Source organism: Dasypus novemcinctus, chromosome 19, assembly GCF_030445035.2.
Source record: "Dasypus novemcinctus isolate mDasNov1 chromosome 19, mDasNov1.1.hap2, whole genome shotgun sequence".
In the NCBI taxonomy this organism is placed as follows: Eukaryota; Metazoa; Chordata; class Mammalia; order Cingulata; family Dasypodidae; genus Dasypus; species Dasypus novemcinctus.
The window spans coordinates 8,910,133-8,929,776 of NC_080691.1; the positions used below are offsets into that span (position 1 = coordinate 8,910,133).

Genomic DNA, 19,644 nt, shown 5'->3' on the forward strand with positions numbered 1-19,644 from the left:
GTAACACTTGGGGCAGTGCCCAGCCCCAGCTGAAACTCAGTAACTTCCTGCTAATTGTGTACAGGCAGTTAGACAGAGCTCAACTCAGATCTCTGGCCTGAGCCTTTATAGCTGTGTGGACTTGGCAAGCTTCTTGGCCTCTCTGTGCCTTACTTTTCTTATGCGTAAAATGGGGATAACGGTGGTCTCTACTTAACGAGGGTGGGTATAAAATTTAAGGAAATAGTGAAGGGAAAATGCTTAGCCCTGGGTCTGGCACTTAGTAAATATTCTTGCTGCTACTAGTAACAACAATGACAAAAAAAGAATGTATGCTTTGGGATATTTGCACGAGATATTTGAAGTACTTACCCCTCTTTGTCCATACTCTGCTTCTACACAGTTTCCAAGAAAATAAGGACAAAGTAAGCTTTCCTTGAATGTCCTTTAGGGGTTGAAAAGACTGAAAAAGAGCTGTCACATGTTAAATAGTAAGGAACCCTGGCTGTGCTCTGTGGGTGGAGACTTACCTCACCTGTTAGGCAGGTACAAAGTGACAGTGGTGAATTTGTTAGGACATTTTCAAGTCCAGTGCAAGCTGACTTATGCAGGAATTAGAATTGTTGGTTCAGTGTGTAAGACTGAGTTCATTTGGCTGCATGAAACAGAAACACTAAAATACAATGGCTTAAAAAGTGATAGAATTACATAATACATATATATGTTATGGCAATAAAAATTAAAAACCAACAGCATTGACTTCCAAGTACCTAAGTCCCTTTGTCTTTTTCACATGCTGGTCCACAGCTGCCTCTTCTCACATAAAAGACGTCCAGAGGTAGACACTCAGGCTAATATGGCCGTTCCATGTTCCTCAAGAACCCTACTATGTGACTCTATTCTCAAAATTGCCTCGTGATCCAAAAGGGCTGTTGAAGCTCCAACCACCATGTCTAAACTACATGTTTAGTGGTGAGAAGAAAGGCATAAAAAGCCTTGTGAGAGGAGAGTCAGCTCCCATAAGAAGCCTCCCTGGAAGTCCCATAGAACATGTCTACGTACGTTTCAGTAGTTATCACTTAGTCACGTGGGCATACTGGTTACTGTGAGGCCTGGAAACTTCCACCTGAGTGCAGAGGCTCCTGCCCAGGCTACATCGTTGCACATCTCCAGGACTGTGTGATCTGACGAGCTGCACCTCAGGGAAGTCGAAGCTCAGTTACCAGGGAAACGGGCAGACCTGGGATTGAATGGCAAAGCCAAGTCTGCCCACAGGTGTGGCACCACAAGGCCCGAAGGCTGGCTCTGGCCCACGAGCAAAGGCATCGGCCCACGTCCCTGGAATTCCCTCAGGGCACACCCTCCCCCCAGAACCAGCCTCTCCTCCCGCAGACTGCCGCGGCCTGCACGGCCCCGCGTCTGCATTTTCCCGAGTCCTGTGCAGGGAAGGTGTCTTGTAGGAGTTCCCCAAGGGGAAACGTCTTCATCCCAGTGTTCTCGAGCGAGGCTCTGAGCGTGCCTGAGAACTGGGTGGCTATGGCCACCGACTGCCCCCGCACTCACTGTGGCCCCCAGGCGAGCTTTGCTGGATGGCTTCCCCCGGGGGGCCGAGAACAGGCGCTCCCTCGGCCAGCGGACATCGGTGGAGAACGGGTCCCAAATTCACATTTGCATGTTCAAATGTGTCCCCAGGGGACCTTGTGGCTGCCCCTGGAGGAGGGGGACATGGGTCCCACGGGGCGCCTTCCTGGGCCGGTGGAGGCCGGCGTTCCATGGACGAAGGTTTGCTCTGTAAGGCGTGTCCCGCCCCCAGACCATTAGACAAGAGCTGCAGGCCAGGCGTTTGTGGTCGTTCTCCCGACAACTGTCAGCTGTGAAGTTCAGCTGTATGTGACCGAATGGGCGAGTCCAGAAAGCTGTCCCTTTTTCCTTTAAATACTTTTATCTTGGATAAGACACCAATAAATGGCTGAGATCACTACGTGGGAACACAGGCTGCTCCCTGTTCAGCACCATGCATGAAGAACCTAAAAACGGAAATCTGCTTTCTAATGAGAAATAAGTAATGACACTAACACCCATTTAAATATATGTTCATAAAATAGTAGTGTTCTTGTACAGGACTTCACTATTTTTCCAGTGTTCCTTCAAGCAGAAATTATCAACAAGAATCGTTTTTTCTCGACAAATGCTAAGAAAACTGGAAATTGCAATGGATGCTGAAGCCTGAATTGGTATATCCTTAAAAAAATGTCCATCTTAGGTAACTATTCCACAAGCCCTTCACTCTTGGGGCGATGGATGGAAATAGAGAGTTAGAACTTTTCAGTGTACACAAGTTAGGAAAAAACGTATTCCATCTTTTCAGTTTGAATGAACCGTCTATCCAGTGTGTGACTGAATTACCAGTCACCTCAGCCTGGCAAAATGATGACGTGTCCTTAACGCCAATTTCTCTGGGGGTCCGTCAAGGAGAAAGGAGGCACAGGCAGAAGCATTTCTTCCTCGCCTTGCTCTGGGCGGTAGACCCTTTCCCTGCTGCCCGCGCTGGCTCCTCCCTCTCCCCTCCTTCCCCCCCCCCCCCCCCCCCCCGGTCCTTTGGATCTTATTCCCGCATTTCCCAAGAATCAGAATGCAAGAGCCAGGTGCCTCGCCGTGCCACACGGCCTCCGTCCGGAGTCTGGGGCTGGCCCTGGGCACTCCCGCTCTCCGCTGGCTCCCCCAAAGCCTGGTCTTGTCCTTCACCGGCATCCTGCCTGGCCAGGAGAAGACTCGGCAGCAAGTGTGCCAGGCGACCACCAGTTCACACCATCAGGGAGAGGAGGATACCCGCTGCAGGTGTCCTGCTCGGTTGGGCAGTACCAGCAGGCCATCACCGCCCCGACCTGCAAGCGGCCACCAGGTACGCTGCCCACAGGCCCCCGCAGCCAACGGGGGTGTCGCCATACCTGGCGTAGCTTGGGGTGGCTGCAGCACCCTCAGAGTCCACAGTTGTCTGGAGAGCACGAAGACTTCTGCTCGGAAGGAGAGAGGCGGGATGGAAGCAGGCGAGTACACAGGTGGCCCGGGCGCCCCAGCGGGGGCGTGCAGGACAAACAGGAGGGCATGGAGTTCTCAGGGGAGGTGGGGAGCTGCCTCTGCATGGGGTTTACAAAGCAAATCGAAAAACCTTCACAAACACTTCCTGTGTAAGAAGTGTGCAAGGGAAGCAGCTGCGGCTCAGTCAGCTGGGCTCCCGCCTACTATATGGGAGGCCCTGGGTTCACGTCCTGGGGCCTCCTTGTGAGGGCAGGCTTGCCCCGCATGCTGCAGAGAGCTGATGGCCCACAGGCACCATGGAGCGCCGTCCTGCCTGCAAGCAGGTAACGCAACAAAAAAGGAGACAAGTAAAAAACACATAAGAGTGCACAGCGAATGGACACAGAGAGCAGACAACACACAAGCCACAAGATGGGGGAAATAAAAATAAGTACAGACACAGAAGAAAGCACAGTGAATGGACACAGAGAACAGAGAGCAAGCAAGCCACAAAGGGGAGGGGGCAGTAAAAAAAACTGATTAAAAAAAAAGTGTTCAAAATTGCAATGATAGATGTGAAGTAAGGAGCTGCCTTCCCTTTGGTCCTTGGTGGTGGGCGCAGCTGCTCCTGTAGAAGACAAATCGTGCCCTGTAGCAGACACGCAGGGCGCAGAGGTCCTTGATGACGCAGCACGCATGTGCGGCGGTCGCTGGTGTTGCGTGCTAAGTGGAAGTCCATGCCTGGTAGTAGTGAAAGTGGAAGGTTGGACTTCAGCCAAGACCTGAAGCTGTGAGATATATTTATTTATATCCCATGAACTCCTCTCCAAAAGGGATTTTAACACATATGTAATGGGGTAATTGACCATCTTAAGCTCAAATCCAAACTTCTCAAATCATACATTTCTGAAGAACTGTTCTTCAGAATGAATTCAACTTGCTTTGGCTCCCCAGTAGTGACTCTTTGGTTTCTTGTCAAGTGCTAGATATTTTGTTTGTTTTTCCGTTTGGAATTTTCTACTAATGGGATGATTGAGTTAGTACCATGGCTAGTTCATAAAAGATTGGAAAAGTCGCTGTTCAAGCTCTTTTAACGGTAAAAACATGAGAAATGTCAGCCGTCATTGGAAGAAGGGGGCCTCGCCCCTCCGAGGTGGCTGGTGAGCACCAAGCGACCGCCCAAGCAGAGCTCGTCAGAGCTGCTCCCCGCGGGACGTGGGCGCTGCCGTTCAGGGCGCTCTTCACAGGCTCGTTTTCTCCTGCCCGGCCGGCCGCACACTGCTGTGTGAGGACAAGATGAAGCTGCCGTGAGCTCCGTGCGGGTCTGTTTTCCTGACTATTTTAAAATGGAAATGGAGGCTACCAGTCATCATGACCGTGTAGTGTAGTTCTATGCAAGTATAATAAGACGACATATGGAAAAGCAGTGGCATGATTAAGAAAAGGATTTTGCTAAGCTGTTCCCAGCGATCTGAGAACTCTAATTCTGTCCATAAATCCTGCATTTCTGTTTTGGAAACATGTACGATTAGCCAGTTAATTCTTTTACCTAAATGCAAGTGTTAGGTGTTACATGTCCCGTATTGTACGTAACAGATTTGTCTTTAAAGAAGGGGGGAAAGGTGGAATGCATTTCTGAGATACGAAACAGGATTTCATTCAAATGTAACCTTCTAGTCTTTGAATCCAGATGAAGTGATGGCACCCAGGACCCATGTCTTTCTATTACTAGAAAAATCCGATCTTGACTTCAAGAAATGTCCTTTGTGCTGGAGAATAGTAAGAAATGCCCAGTTCGGCTCCTGGGAGGAGACTCCATCTGCAAAGTGACGGCTTGGCCATTGTGCCTGGTGGCCTGGCTCACTGCACAGGTGCTTCACAAAAACCCGTGCTGACCCATCTCAGCACTGTGACAGGGGAGGCATCGTGGCCGTTTTTTAGGTGGAAAAAGAGACACCCGGGGGGGAATAAGTTGCTGCTGTCATGTGGCTGGAAAGCGTTGCCTCCACAGGCGTGCTTTCATCCCAGCACTGAGTGTGGAGCTGGGCGGGGGTGGCTGGGCAGCGCCGCCGCTGGCCCTCTGAACCGGGCACCTGATTTAGGACGCCCCTGTGCGCCTGGGGAGGAAAATCATCCGTCTGCTCACGGACGGACGGCAGAGGGAACCTCGTGTAATGGCCCTGGATAAATTCATCTTCCAGGAGGGAGGCGAAGGAGAAGGGCTGTCACATGACCAAGGAGCAGAAGGTGACTCAGGAGCTTCCTGAGCGGTGGGAGAAAATCGTGAGAATCCCAAGAAGGCAAGTCCGTGTTCCTGCGCCTCTTCTTGTAGTGACTTGAGCAAGTTACTATCTTGGGGTCTTGCTTTTCTCATCTATGAGATGATGCCACATTGCCTGGCTTCATTTAATAGAATTCTTGACATTTTGTTAGAAAAATAGGGGCAATGGTGTGAAACAGCCTATGAATTCTCCATATTATGATTAAATTCCTCTAAAACAGCCCCACCAGAGAACTGTCGTGCCTCTTATTGATCTTCTCTGGAGGTAGATCAGGAATCATGCAGTAACTCTTAAGGAAATCCACGCCCCGCCTCCATATATGTATACATATACACAGATATCTGTAGCTGCAGGCGAAGACATAGATAGGGATATATGTGATACGAAGAGAAATGGATATGATACAGCTAGAGGCATGGTAGGTAGGTAGGTAGGTAGGTAGATAGATAGATAGATAGATAGATAGATAGATAGATAGATAGATAGATAGATAGATAGATAGATAGATGATAAATGATTAAATTTGTAATTGCACTATCTGCTGAATGACACTTCTATTTTATTCCCCACACAAGTCCTCTTTGATACCCTTCTCTCCCATATCCTTTTATCCCACCCAGTACCAAGTCCTGTGGATTTCACCTCCAAACTATTTTCCTTTTTAAGATTTATTTATTTATTTACCCCCGCCCCCAGTTGTCTGCTCTCTGTGTCCATTCGCTGTGTGTTCTTCTGTGACCACTTCTATCCTTATCAGTGGCGCCGGGAATCTGTGTTTCTTTTTGTTGCATCATCTTGCTGTGTCAACTCTCCGTTGGGTGGCTCTCCTTACGGGGTACACTCTTGTGCGTGGGGCTCCCCTACGTGGGGGACACCCCTGCGTGGCAGGGCACTCCTTGCGAGCATCAGCACTGCATGTGGGCCAGCTGCACACGGGTCAAGGAGGCCCAGGGTTTGAACTGTGGACCTCCCATGTAGTAGGCGGATGCCCTATCCATTGGGCCAAGTCCCCTTCCCCAAACTATTTTTCAAACCCATCCTCTTCTCCACTTCATCTACTGCCACTTTTGTAGTCCCACCTGTCATCACCTCTGGTCGGAATCGTCACCAATGCCTTACCTGTTCATAATCCCTCTCCACTCTGTTCTCTCTCTACACTGCAGATACTAATCTTTTAGCAATTCAACTTGATGATGTCAGTATCTCCTGCTTAAAACACCTCGGTGGCTTCCTATTGCTCTTACAAGAGAGACCAGAAATACCTCATGGCATATGAGGCCACTGCAGGTGGACTCAACCCTGCATACCTTCCTAGTCTCTTCCAGGTTCACCTTCTTCTCACTCTGCCTACACGCAAGAGAGCTGGACAGCATGGTTCTCCCTGCCAGGGAGGAGTTTATGAATAGTCTGCAGCACAGGGTCCCACAAAGGCCCTCTTTCAGATCTGAATATCCCTCGATTCTATCAATTATTACTATTCTCCATGCTGGGCATTATTTCTAGAGACTCCTGTGTTGGTCCGTGCCCTTGGATATGGCAGTTTCTCTTCCTTTGTACATTCAATTGTCCATCAGTCTCAGTTTTGGTCCCAAACTTAATTTGGAGTCCTGGAGCTGGAAATGGTGTTCCAGGTGTGGACTGACAAAGAAGAGAGTTGAGCTGGGCTTGACTTGCTCGTTTTGGACACCATCTCCCCATTAGCAGCAGCCAAGCCTGCTGAGACTCTTCTTGGGAAGCCACATCCCATTGTTGACTTCCAGTTGCTGAAGTCCCTTTGTCTTTTTCACATGCTTGTCCTCAGCTGCCTTTTCATTGTGGATGTTCGGAACCTGGAAGTTGGATTGGGCATTTCTCCCTAAAACCAAATCCCATTAGAGGCAATCCCTTGTCATTCAGTCAGGGGAACATTTTAGGATCCCAAATCTGTGACTGAGCCTTATGATTATAGCTCCCAGCCTCACGCCCCGCGGATCTGTGGTCAGCACGCTGTCGATGGCCATGCGCGAGCCTGACCTTCTGCACTGGGCAGGGCGAGGGGTGCCTCTGTGGACACCACGCACCTGAAGTGTTCTTCCTCGCTCACAGGCTCTGCCTTCTGGAGCTCCTCTGCTCGTTCTCTCTCTCCTGCCTTCCTGGAAACACTTGTGTGCTCCGGGGAACCGTTTTCAGAATTCTTCTCCACCCACTTGGAATCCTGTGGTGATATCATCCCTTCTCACAACTTTAAATATCGTCTATTCACTTGAAATTCCAAAATATTCATCTCCAGCCTGGGACTCTTCCCTGAACTTCAGCTTCGTTAGCTGCACTTGGCTGCCTTGTGAGCATTTCAGACCATCCTAAACCAAATTCCTGATTTTCACCTTCCAGACATATTCCTTCTGGAATCTTCCACATTTCAGTCAACAGAAATTCCATCCTTCCTCTTCCTTATACAACTACAGAATCCTTGGCTCTCAGACTCCACTTGCAATCTCTGGACTGAATCTGGTGGTTCTTCCTTCACGGTACACCCAGAATCTGACCATTTCTCATGCCAACCCCGTGCCTACATCTTCTGACCCTCCATTTATATGACTTGTTTTTCTGTTTCGTGGTTGTTCCTCCCAACTAGAGTGTAAGTCCAGGAGGACAGGAACTTGGTCTGTTTTGCTCCCAGCTTTTCTTTAACTGAGGAGCTTGCCAGGATGGGGCACAGAGCCAGCACGGCCCCCCAAACTGGGGGCCTGATTTATGACACTGATAAAGCAATTATTAGTACATTGCAGGTCCCCAAAGAAAGCTTCAGATAAATAAACAAATCAGTAAGTTAATTAGTTAGGAGTAAATAATGAAATGCCCTCTCTCAGGTCCTGTTATTCCCCATTGTCCACAGTGGCTTCAGGAGATGTCCCATGCCCACCAGCATTCTAGGTATGCCATGTCTCTACCAAATTCTACAACATGGTAAACTCTCTACTTCTCCCCTAAGCCTTTTTTCCCCAAGGTTTCACCGTTTCAATAAAACCTTGATACACCCAGTTTCTCAAATCAAAAATCTAGAAGTTCTCCTTAGTACTGATTTCTCTCGCTCCAAAAGCCAACTGATAGTCCCATCTTCCAGTTCTCTTGCCAAAATATATCATTGTATTTGACCTCCTCTTTCCAACTCCTCTGTTCTCCCCTGAGTTCCAGCCACTTTCATCTCTTGCCCTAACTAAATGGTCTCCCTTCCTTCATTCTACAAATGACACCCCCACCTGATCCTTTTTCCTCAACGCGGTCGAGTGATCTTTGCAAAACATGAGTCAGATAGCCCTCTTCTCTGCTAAAGCTTCCCATGCAATTCCATCTATACTCAGACCATGGCCCAAAGTGCCCTTCAGTTTCTGGTCCCCGCCTGCCTATTTGGCCTCATCTCCTATAACTGACTCCCATGCTGGAAAGTTTCAGTCCCACCATTCCTGCACCGTGTCATGCCTGTCTCTACCTCGGGGCGGTGGCACTTGCTCTTGATGCTGCCCGAATCTCTGCCTCCTCTTGCTCACTGTGACCTCTTTCTGTAGGTTTCCATAATTAGCTGATCCACCTGGCCCCCCACCATCACCACCACAAAGACATGGTCAGGTCCAGCCCATTGCTTATTTGCTTTGCTTTACCTGTAATTAACTTTGCTTATATTAAGTCTTCCTCCCTGCTAGATTTTAAGCTGCTTCAAGGCAGTGATTGTATACCCCTTACTTGCTGCAGTATCCAGAACACCTCGAATGGTAACTGGCACATAGTAGGAACTCAAAAATATTTATTGAATGAATAAATTATGATGCATATAAGATGCAACAAATTAATAAATGATATTGCGCAGACGTGATGTGTCCTTACTGAAGCCGCCCCATCTTCTAGCGGTTGTCAGTTCTTTGTTGAAGTACACATGCTCTTTTTAACAGCCTCTTCTCGAGCTGTGTCCATGTTGGTTTCAGGTTCCTTCGTCTACTGTTCACAAAACCCACTTTCTGTCCTGTCCTTCTTGGTCATTAAAAATTTTTCTAAGACCTCTTTCTCTCAATCATTGCTCACAGGTTCAGGAAATACAGCTCCAAATTCTGTCTGTCTCCTGGAATAACATGTCTAAGTGAGGAGGCTTGATCTCACACCAAATTTGGGTTCCCTTCCTTCTTAACCGATATTCCTTCTAATCTGATGATGCTCTCTGACAAAGTAAATGGACAGAAAAATGGGAACTGAGGAGTTTGGGTGGCTTCTGCTATTTTCTGCAAGCCTTTCTTTTACTGCCTCTCCAGATCCAGTTTCCAACCTTTTCCTGCATCTTCTACACAAAAGGGCTTCTAAACTCTCTGGCTTCCAGGTAGGTTAGGCCCAAAGAAGCACCTGGAAGCCCAGAGGAGGCTCAGGGAGAGGGAGGAGAGTAAGGTCAGAGCCTTTTCTCCCTGGCTCCTTCCTGAAAGGCCACCCCAACTGGGCATGCCCCTCTACCAAATGCTACTGCTCCTCCAGCTGTCATCTGTCTTTCACATCTGCCTCTTCTTCTCCACAGTGCAAGGGGCGGCAGCAGTTCAGCTGCTCCCCACTCCAGGTTCCTAAAGCACTTGGTGGCTCTTCTGCAGCCCTGTTTCTAAATAAAACCTCTGCGCACTGTCCTTCTGTGTTCCAGTGGGACCCTGCCTGGGAACCCTCCCGGGAGCCCTAATTCTTACCCTGTGCCATCCTAATCGATCATCTCTGGCCAGTCGGCAGAACTGCCTCCCTGCCTACTTGCCTTTCTGTCGTCCACAGTTGCAAAATCAGGACGTTGGTTTTACTTCTTTACTAGTCCTCCTCTATATTGTCCTCCCTAGAGCCTTGGCCCTTTCTCCACACTTTCTGAAATCTGGCTCCTCCTCTACATGCCTTGGGACAAATGCCTTTTCCACACTGGCCGCTTCCAGGTACACAGGTGTCTCACGGGAAGCCACCACAGGGAACAAAAGGCTGTGGCTCAGACTTCCCTGGGTACTTTTGTATGGTTTTCTGAGATCTAGCCTTATTTTCCCCAGGGTTCCTTGATTATCTGGTTTGACGCCCATTTACCTTCAGAGAGCTTGAAATGCTCTGTGCTCCTTTTTGCAGTAAGAGCTTTATTGAGCACCCCTTAATTGCTTAGTCTATAAGACACCTTGCTCTCCGAATGGCAGCGGGCTCATTAGCAAATACCAGCAACAACGAAGAAGGGAGAATTCATGGACCTGCCTCAAGGGTCCCTCTCTAGCTCGGTGGGGGCTTGTGAAGTCGGGCTTTAGGTCGGATCACCCTCTACACAGAATCTATGATCAAAGAACCATCGAGCCACAATCCTACCTCATTTTATTCCTCCATAGTATGATGAAGTAAGAAAAGACAGAGGGCCAAAAGGATATTAAAGAGATGGATCCACAAGGACTATGAAGATGAGCTCTGGAACAAAAGCTAGTTAGATAATTTGGTGCCTAAGTAGTGGTAAAATAATTATGAAGCTGGTAATTAAATAGCTAATTGGATGATTTCAACCCTCTGCTTTGAACAGACAAAAATAAATGCCACCAAGAACTATAAAAAGGCATTAAAAATCGGAAAGCGGATGTGGCTCAACCAGCTGGGCACCCGCCTACCACATGGGAGGTCCCAGGTTTAGGTCCTAATGCCTCCTAAAGAAGACAAGCAGACACCACACCTGCCACAACAAGCTGGAGGCCACAACTGCCACAAGGAGCAGACGCCTAAATGAGAAGACGCCACAAGCCAGCAGACGCCAGAGCCCACAGGGAAAGGACGTGACTCAGGCCATCAGGCACTCACCTCCCATGTGAGAGGTCCCAGGTTTGGTTCCCAGCGCCCCCTGGAGAAGATGAGCAAACAATGAGCAGACAAATGAGAGAACCATCGGGAAGGGGGGGGTGGCGGACAGGATAAATAATAATAATAAATACATCTTTTAAAAAAGACATTAAAAATGAACTAAGTTCTCAGAAAGATTCAGAGTGACTGTATAATGCAGAACAAAGTGTCTCCTCTTGGAAATGTTGGCAGTAAGGTTGCTACCAACAGCATACCACTCCAGTGTCCTTGCAGTGGGTCTGTTAAAGAGGTAACAGATGGCATTAAGAGAGGTGAGTGGGATTCTCCTTTAGTGGATGGGTAAACTGAGGCTGTAAAGAACGTCCTTCATAGATTAGGGGCCTTGCTTTCCACTAACAAAAGCAGCTTACCCTTAGGTACTTTTCCTTGCAAATTTCAACCGAGACATGTAGTTACCTGACTTCCCTAACAGCAGTTCAGCATCTCAAAAGGTGAGTTAATCAATATCCATCTCTAGCCTGCTATGTATCTCTTCCAGGCAGATAAATCCAACAACATCTAGGACATTTTATCCCATCAAATATTCTCTATACCCGAGTGTCTTAGAATAGCCTAATGAGAAGGACTGAGTCGCAACTGTTCTGTCTTTTCACGAACTCTAGCTAATGAATCCATCTAACATCTAAGGGGTACAGTCTATTTATTGTATTTTATTGTTCATTTGAGAATTAACTAAAAGGTATTCGGCTCTTTCATTTTATTTTGCTGCCATATTCAATTTATGATTTCTAAAGAAGGCAACAGATCATTAGGTATTTTAAAGGGAAGTGACAGTAAGCAAACCCTGCTTGTATTTTGACATGTTGGCCACAGTAGGTTTTGTGGCAGGGAAATGAAAGGGAATGAATTAATGAATTGTGCATGGATGCTTTGCAAATTATATATATGATGTGCCGTAAATTCAAGTGATTTCCTTTCTCACAAAGAATCCTTTGTGGAGTGAGTTTTCCTCGTTCATTCACTCTTTCATATATTCTACAAATATGTATTGCATACCTTAAATGGGTCAGGTAAAGTGCAAGGCTAGGTGAATAAACGTCATGGATCCCCCTCCCCAATGGGATTTGCCATCAGGTTGAAGGACAATGACAAAGAACAGGTAATTAAACACATATATACGTAATTAAAATTGAAGGTCTCAAATGGGTTGCAGAAAAGATATCGAACAGAATATTGTGGTTTCTGGTAGGTAATTAGGATTAGGGAGGGTAGATTTTTTTTTTTTTTAATTTTAGGAGGTACGTGGGATTGAACCTAGGACCTTGTCCATGGGAAGCAGGCGCTCAACCACTGAGCTATATCCGCTGCCCAGTGAGAGCTGCTTCCCCCGTTTGTTTGTTTTTAGAAGTACCGGGGATTGAACCAGGACCTCATATATGGGAAGCAGGTGCTCAACCACTTGAGCTACTTCCCAAGGAGGGGATTCTTATTTTGAAAGATTAGAGAAAGTCTATCATAAGGGGGTGACATTTAAACCGAGTGTCCACCAGGAAGTAAAATCTGTATTTTTTTATAGTTTTAAAATTATATATGAGTGATATATTTCAATTTTAAAAAGTTAAAAAATATAAAAATTTAAAAAATTTAAAAAATAATAAAATCACTTGGTCTGCTGTGTGGAGATTGCGGTGGGTTTCGAGAGAGCAGGCACGCAAGCAGCAGGACCATGCGGGGCACGAGCACCGAGGCCAGCTGAGACGACGGCGGCTTGCACCTTCAGCCAGGCAGGAGGCAGGGAGGTGGGCAGGTCCACCATGTACTTGGAGGAAGAATTCCTGAGACTGGCTGGTGGATAGTTAGGTGAGTGTCAAGAGAAAAAGGGTCCCTGAAGACGCGCACGCATCTGATTCGAGCAGATGGGAGTACAGAGGTGCAGCGAACTAAAGAGGTGAAGACAAAGATGAAATGGTTTCAGGAGGAAAGCAGCATTTGAGTTTTGGGTATGTTAACAGTTTGAGAAATCTTGGAAGTAGAAAAAAGGGGGAGGGTGGAATCGTGTATTCACTGGCCTGTAAAAATAAGCTCTTTAGGCTTGATGTGGCTGCTAACAGCGGTGCCGTTTAGGCTGAGGGACTTGACCATGTCTTGCCAATGTCACGGCTGGTGGTAGAGGTGTGCAGCTGTGCGCGTGCCCAGGCTGCTGGCCCTGGGCACCATGTGGCCGTTTTCCCTCCTGTGGGCAGATCTTTCCACGGGGGTTTTGAGTTTCTAAGCCCGAAGGAAACTCTCAATTCTTTTTACATGAATATACTTGCCTGTTTTCAAGCTAGCAGCACTATTTTTAAGAAAACAAATTTTAACAAATACCTCTAAGAATGTCACACATTACATTTGGAATTGCTACATTTGCTTAAGCAAAACAACAACAAATTTGAGGGCAGTCTTAACGTTGTTTCTTTCTTTCAAATCTTGGCATCTGTGGAGAAAGGGCTTGAGTTAAGGACTCCTATGATCCCCCAGAAGTGAGTGTCTGGCTTGCCTGCTGTTGGTTAGCTGAGTCTCACGGCTACTCACCTTCCTGTCTTTTCTCCGGCCATGAGGATGCCCACAGCCCCCTGCCGGCTGCCTCCAGCTCGGGGCACAAAGATGGCCACGCCTGCCTTTGGGGCACCAGCCTCACTCTGACTTTCTCACGATTGTCCTGATGTTTCTCGGCACACGGCTCCCTCAGCTGGCATTTCCCAGACAGATGACCGTCATTTTTATTTGGGCTTTTAAAAATGCTCTGCCGAGAAGGTGACACCCTGGGTTGACCCAAGTTAGCAGGCATCTTTGCTGGAGGATCACTTAGAACCATAAATAATTTTTTCATTTTCCAAATGAAGAAGATACAAAATATTGTGTTTCACAGACTTTCATAATCATAGAATCCTGTTTGCCAAGAAATTCTTGGTTTCCCAAGCCACAACTATCAACATCTGTAATCTTTCCGTGGAATGCAATTTGGGACATCTTACTTTACCTACTAAGTATATCCCCAAATCCTTTTTTTAGAAACAGATGAAATATAAACAAACAAAAAATATAAAATCAGAATATAGTGTTCTAGTTTCCTTGGCGCTCAAGCAAATACCATGCAATAGACTGGCTGAAACAAGGGGACTGTTTGGCTCCCTGCGTAAAGGCCAGCAGAAGGGCTGATCAAGGCGTCATCAAGGTGATGCCTTCTTCCCAAAGCCTGGCGCTCTGGGCCGGCGGCCAGTGACCTTGGCCCTGGGCTCCTCATCAGTAGGTCCCACTGACAATGGGTCCACACCACAGAATGGGTCAAGTTTAGGAACATGTTTACCCGGGTACGTGGTCCATACCGCCACACATGCCAGTGTTGCTTTTTAGACCTCTTTTGAACTGAGTGCCTTTCCTAAAGGAGTCATTTGGTTTCCTTTTAATTTCTTTAACTAAAAAGGGGATAATCTGATCAAACTCTCTAACAGATAGAGCCACAACACAGCACTTAGATGTGCTTTTGGCGTTGGGTAGTGAGGTGTTATGTAAATCCCAGGCCTTGTTTGTACTGCGGTTATAATAAGGAATGTCTCTTCTGCACTGAGTTACCCTGAGATAACTTTGCCAGGGAAGAAGGGCTGGCCAGCAGCCTGCCTGTGAGTTAAACTCGCTCCCGGCAGCTGGCTGGTGGGTGAGCTGCCGCGCTCGGGGAGTTGAAGCGGCATTTACAGAAGACCTTATTTTGAGAAGGCTCTGCAGGAAAATTACAGCAAGTGTTACTTAACAGCTCTAAGTATGACATTTTTTCTCTTTTTGCTTTGTATCTACAATTTGATCCAAATTAATATTTATTTATGCTAATAATAGCAAGCCCAGATGGAGGACGGACGATGAGCAGCGCTGCTCAGGAAGCTTTGCACACGCTAGCCGTGCAGTCCTCGCGACAGCCCCACCAGGCAGGTGCTCTAAGTGCCCCATTTTAACGGTGGCGAGACTGAGGCTTGGGGAAGTTCAAGCTCAGAGAGTCTAGCTCCAGAGCCCAGACCCTTGATCGCATGTTTCAGTTCCCTGTTATTCTCTCTCTGGTGATGGTTTTTTAATTTGACGATACTTAGGGAATGGTTGATATAAGCTGGCACTGTGCTTGCTGTCAGTACAGTGGTGAACTGGGCACCTAAGGTCTCAGCTCCCAGTTCAATTCCTTTCTGTGGGAGCCACTGACAATAAACAACTAATCAAAAAGTAAGAATAATGTAGTTGGTGAGCCGTGACAGTGGTATCCTTCTCTGTGATGAGCAGCTAGCAAAGGCCTCACCGAGTCAGGGTGGAGGACTTCTGAGACGCGGATAACCAGGAGGGGCCGGCTATGGGAAGACGTGGGGACAGGGTGCCCAGGCAAAGAGAACAGCAAGAGAGAAGACCCAGGAGCATTTGGGGTGAGGAAACTGTTGCAAGACGGTGTGGTCAGATAGCTCAGCGGGGCCAGAGTTTTCGGGATCTCTTGGGTTGCGTGGAGAGCAGAGAGGAGCGTGGAATTATTGGCACCGCTTAGAGGCTCTCGAGGGTCCGGGTGACAGATGACGATGGCTCGGGCTGAGATGGAGAAGCTGAGTGTGGAGCCCTGGACGGCTCCTGGGCAAATGCTGGTGGTGGAGCCTCTGTGCTCGCTGATGGTTGAGTGTATTGGGGGTGGGTGATTTAAGGGCAAAAGCTCGGGTAGAAGACGGTGGGTCTTAGTCTTTGGTCTTCCTTCTTGGAAGCAAATATCCAAGTGAGATGAAAGCTTCAAGCCCCCCAAGCTCCGAGGTTCCCCACGGCTGCAGCTCACAACGGCCACAGCGTGGACGGTGAAGAGTCACAAGGGTTACGATGACGAGAACACCCAGTAAAGGTGCTGTGACGGCTTTTTCCAGTGAACTCACCTAAACGACGATGTTCCCGAGACAAAGGGACATGGTCCTTAAGGGCAGGCTGTGCCCAGTGGAGGGCAGGCCTCCAGGGCGTCCCCCTTCCCGCTGGCCCACTCGGCCTGTGCCGTGCTGAGCCTCAGTTTCCTGTTGTTTGAGATGAAACAAGGCCCCACCCACTGGGCTCGGACAGGGGGTGGACTTGATGAGGTAACACGTGCAAGCCCCTGCAGCAGTGTCCAAGGAAAAACGAGGCATCGATAGTGCGCCAGAAAAGGGAGCCTGAGCCTTGTGGACGCTGGAATTGGCACTCCCACTGTCCGTGAAAGTGACGCGGTCAGAGTCACGTGCCCACGTGCGCTGCCTCCCCATCTACGACACACGCTTTTCAAGCAGAGTTGGCGAAGGTGTCATTGCCAGGAGCACTTTAAGTTTCTACCCGGGCCTCTTTTCTTTGGACATTTCCAATGGGGAATTTGTTCCACACTGACCGAGTAAATGTAAGGAAATCGGGGGAGCAGGGGAGGGAAGGTGGCTGCTTCCCACGGGCTCGTGGGTGTGCGGTGTGTACGGGGATCTGGAAGACTCAGATACTTGGGAGGAGTGGCAAGGTACAATGATACCCTGGAAGAAGTCGAGGGACACCAAGAAGCTTGGACAAACGGTGTGGCCATGCCCGGAGCTGGTCCTGATGCACGAGCTCTCTCTGCAGTGGGGAGGCAGCCCCTGGCTTGCCCCTAGCTTTCAGCACCTCAGCAGGCAAGTTCGCATTTGGGAGCTCAGGAAGGAGGCAAGTGCGCGGTGATTTTCTGCAGTTAACATTCTTCACTCCCTAGCCTGGCCACCAAGCAGCTGTCGGCTGTCTTTTGAATTGCTTGGTCACTGCCGCTCCCATTTTTATGATGCTCAGAACTCTCATTTTATAGGGTGGCTCTTGGGCACCCGGCCTTGCCTTGCAGGTCGGGATGTGCTCTGGGCACCGGCTGGCCTTGGAGGCCTTAGGTTCGGCCCCCACACGCCTGCGTCTTTATTAGCTGGCTTGCTCCCATCGTCCCCATCTCGGCAAAGATTACTCGGTTCCAAGAACATTTTGAAAAGCCCATTAAAACAGCCACAAACCTATGAATCTTCTTTGTGCCCAAACTCCAAATGTGCAGAGACTTGCAAAAGAAAAGGTGTGAGGTTTTATTTCTTCTTCATTTTTACACCTTTTTTGTCAACCTTTTAAGCACTAAAATTAGCTTTATGTGTTCGACTAATTTCAGATTTTCAAAGTACAGGGAATGTGCTTGAGGTTTGAAGTTTGCCGTGAGAATGATGAAGTGCACTGGGAATGCAGTCAGTCCGAGGCGGTTCACGGAAGGAACCTGTTTAAGTTTACAGCACAAAAGGCTTGTAGAAATAAGAGCTTCCTTGTGGGTAGCACCGCTAGGAGAATATTCTGAAGGACAACTAGAAAAGGTGTGGTGCTGCTTCCCTTTGTCTCAGCAGCGAATTAAATCTAATGCCTACAAAGAAGTGAGAATGGTAAAACATGATTAACAGTGTCCACATGTTCCAAGAGCTAGAAAAGTTGGCTGTGCACTGTGCCCACTTCGATGGGAGGTGGTGGGAAGGCTGCCAAGTGCTGTCACCTACAAAACATACCCTGAGCTTTCCCGGCTTTCCATCAATGGTTCTTTAAATTCTTTGGGGACTGAAGAGCACTTTGGAGAAACTTCAGTCAAATGTGAAAAAGTTAAAATTCATTATTGTAAGTGTCAGAAGATCCAATTCAACTGAGTGAGACAGAAAAATAGTATTTGTTGTCTTCCTAAGAGAGAAGCCCATGGGTAGGTTTCCGGCCTGGCTTGATCCAGGTGCTCAAACGCTGTCATCAGGACCAGTGTATCCATCAGAGTTCTCCAGAGAAACAAAACCAGCAGGCTGTGTGTGTGTGTGTGTGTGTGTGTATACGGGCAAGTCCACAATCTGTATCTAAGGCAGGCCGAAGGCTGGAACTCAGACAAGAGTTAGCATTGTAGACCCAAGGCAGGATTTCTTTGGAAAACCTCCTTTTTCCCCCCAAGGCCTTCAACTCATTGGATGAGACCCCCACATTACCGAGTTTAATCTCCTTTGCTTAAAGTAACCTGATGGTAGATGCCTACCACGTCTACGGAAGAGCTGCACAGCATCTCCTGGCCTGATGGGTGATAAAACAGCTGGGCACCACAGCCTGGCCAGGTGCACGCAACATCCACCATCACCCCCAGCTCCTCACCATCCCCCTTTTATTATAGCTCTGCTTTTCCCTGAGTCAGTTCCGTCAGCAGCCTCTGCAGGCAGTGCTCGCGTCAGCTTTGCATCTTACCACCCACATCCCCTGCAGATGCGCACGTGGCTCTCGCCCGCACCCAAGCCAGCGTCTCGTGGCCACTCTGGTCTGATGGACTCATGCGTGTGCCCACCCCAAAGCCAATGAGCCAGGAGGAGGAGGAGCTCAAGTGGATCGCACCTGAGTCATAGCTACCCAAAAAACTCCTTCCCAAGCGCAGGAACTGAGAGTGGAAGGAAGTTGGTTCTCTGAAGGAAAGGTTAAGTTCTGACACCAAAGATCAGGGAAATGGTTGGGATGGCAGAAGGGCAGCCGACGCGCTGGACACTGACGGGTCTTCTGTGTGTCCTGGGCTGGGACCCGCGCTGGGGCGCTTGATAGAGGGCAAGGAAGGAGGACATCTCTCTGGGGGCCTCTCGGGTCCTGGTCTCAGCTCTGCCACTGTACCCCCAAGTGTCCTTGGCAAGCTGTTCTCCTTTTGGGGGATCTCTACTTGCTCCTTTTCAAAAGTAAGAAGGTAACTTGGCTGAGTTTACTTGAACTCAAATTCTGGGCGTCTTGCTCTCTCTCAATCCGGTTATGGTTGGCATGGATGATGATTTTGTCTGCCTAGTTCTCCTCTTCTCTTCTCCCGGAAAAGCCCCCCCACTGACCCAGTGGTATTAATCAGCGATGCCTGCCCAGTGTTTCCACTTCTCCCCCCCTCCAGGGACACTGTGAAAGTGCCCTTCCCTCTCCCTTGGGCTTGGGAGGGAGCCCCTGACCAGTTCCTGCTAAAGAGCATGTAATTACCGGTTCGGAAACCTGCAGGGCAGTCTCTCCCCGCCTTGCTGCCTGCTGACGGCTGAGCCCGATGAGCTGAAGATCCTGGCTGCCTCATGAGCCGTGGTCCCAGAAAGAGGAGAGAGCAGCAGTCCCCAGCCAACCCGGGACAGGTGTGACAAGAGAGAGAAATAGAGCTTCTCTGTTTAAGCCTGAGGCACCGGGGCTGCTTGTCTTCACGGCATAACCTGGCTCATCCAGACTGATGCGCGATTCCGGTGGGACGTCGTCCTTCTCTCACGATTCTATGTCATGGCCAGACTTGATCGACTGGCTCATGGAAACACCCAGCGCGTGCTCAACCAATCAGATTTGTTCTCCCAAGCAGCTTAAACTTGAAAGGAAAGCCATAGAACCTGGGCTCCTTTGAAGCTGGGCCTCATCGTGGCAGAGCCACAGACCCCTGCTGCCGAGACCCCTTCATGTCCTGATTCTTGACCTTCTGGAGACCTGCTTTCTCAGTTCTCCTTTGATTCTGAGGTCTACCCCAGGAAGTTTCCTG

The 19,644-nt window shown here is 48.7% G+C and overlaps 2 protein-coding genes across 2 annotated transcripts in view; both read left to right on the forward strand.

Annotated features, from left to right (window-relative positions):
• TMEM132D (transmembrane protein 132D) overlaps positions 1-19,644 on the forward strand; it is a 707,326-nt gene that overhangs the window by 500,727 nt on the left and 186,955 nt on the right. The window lies entirely within an intron of this gene.
• Positions 1-19,644, forward strand: part of LOC139437009 (V-type proton ATPase subunit E 1-like) — a 94,835-nt gene that overhangs the window by 6,141 nt on the left and 69,050 nt on the right. Inside the window, 1 exon segment of the mRNA XM_071210031.1 lies at positions 2,744-2,881. Within this exon segment, the coding sequence (XP_071066132.1) occupies positions 2,744-2,881 (138 nt within the window).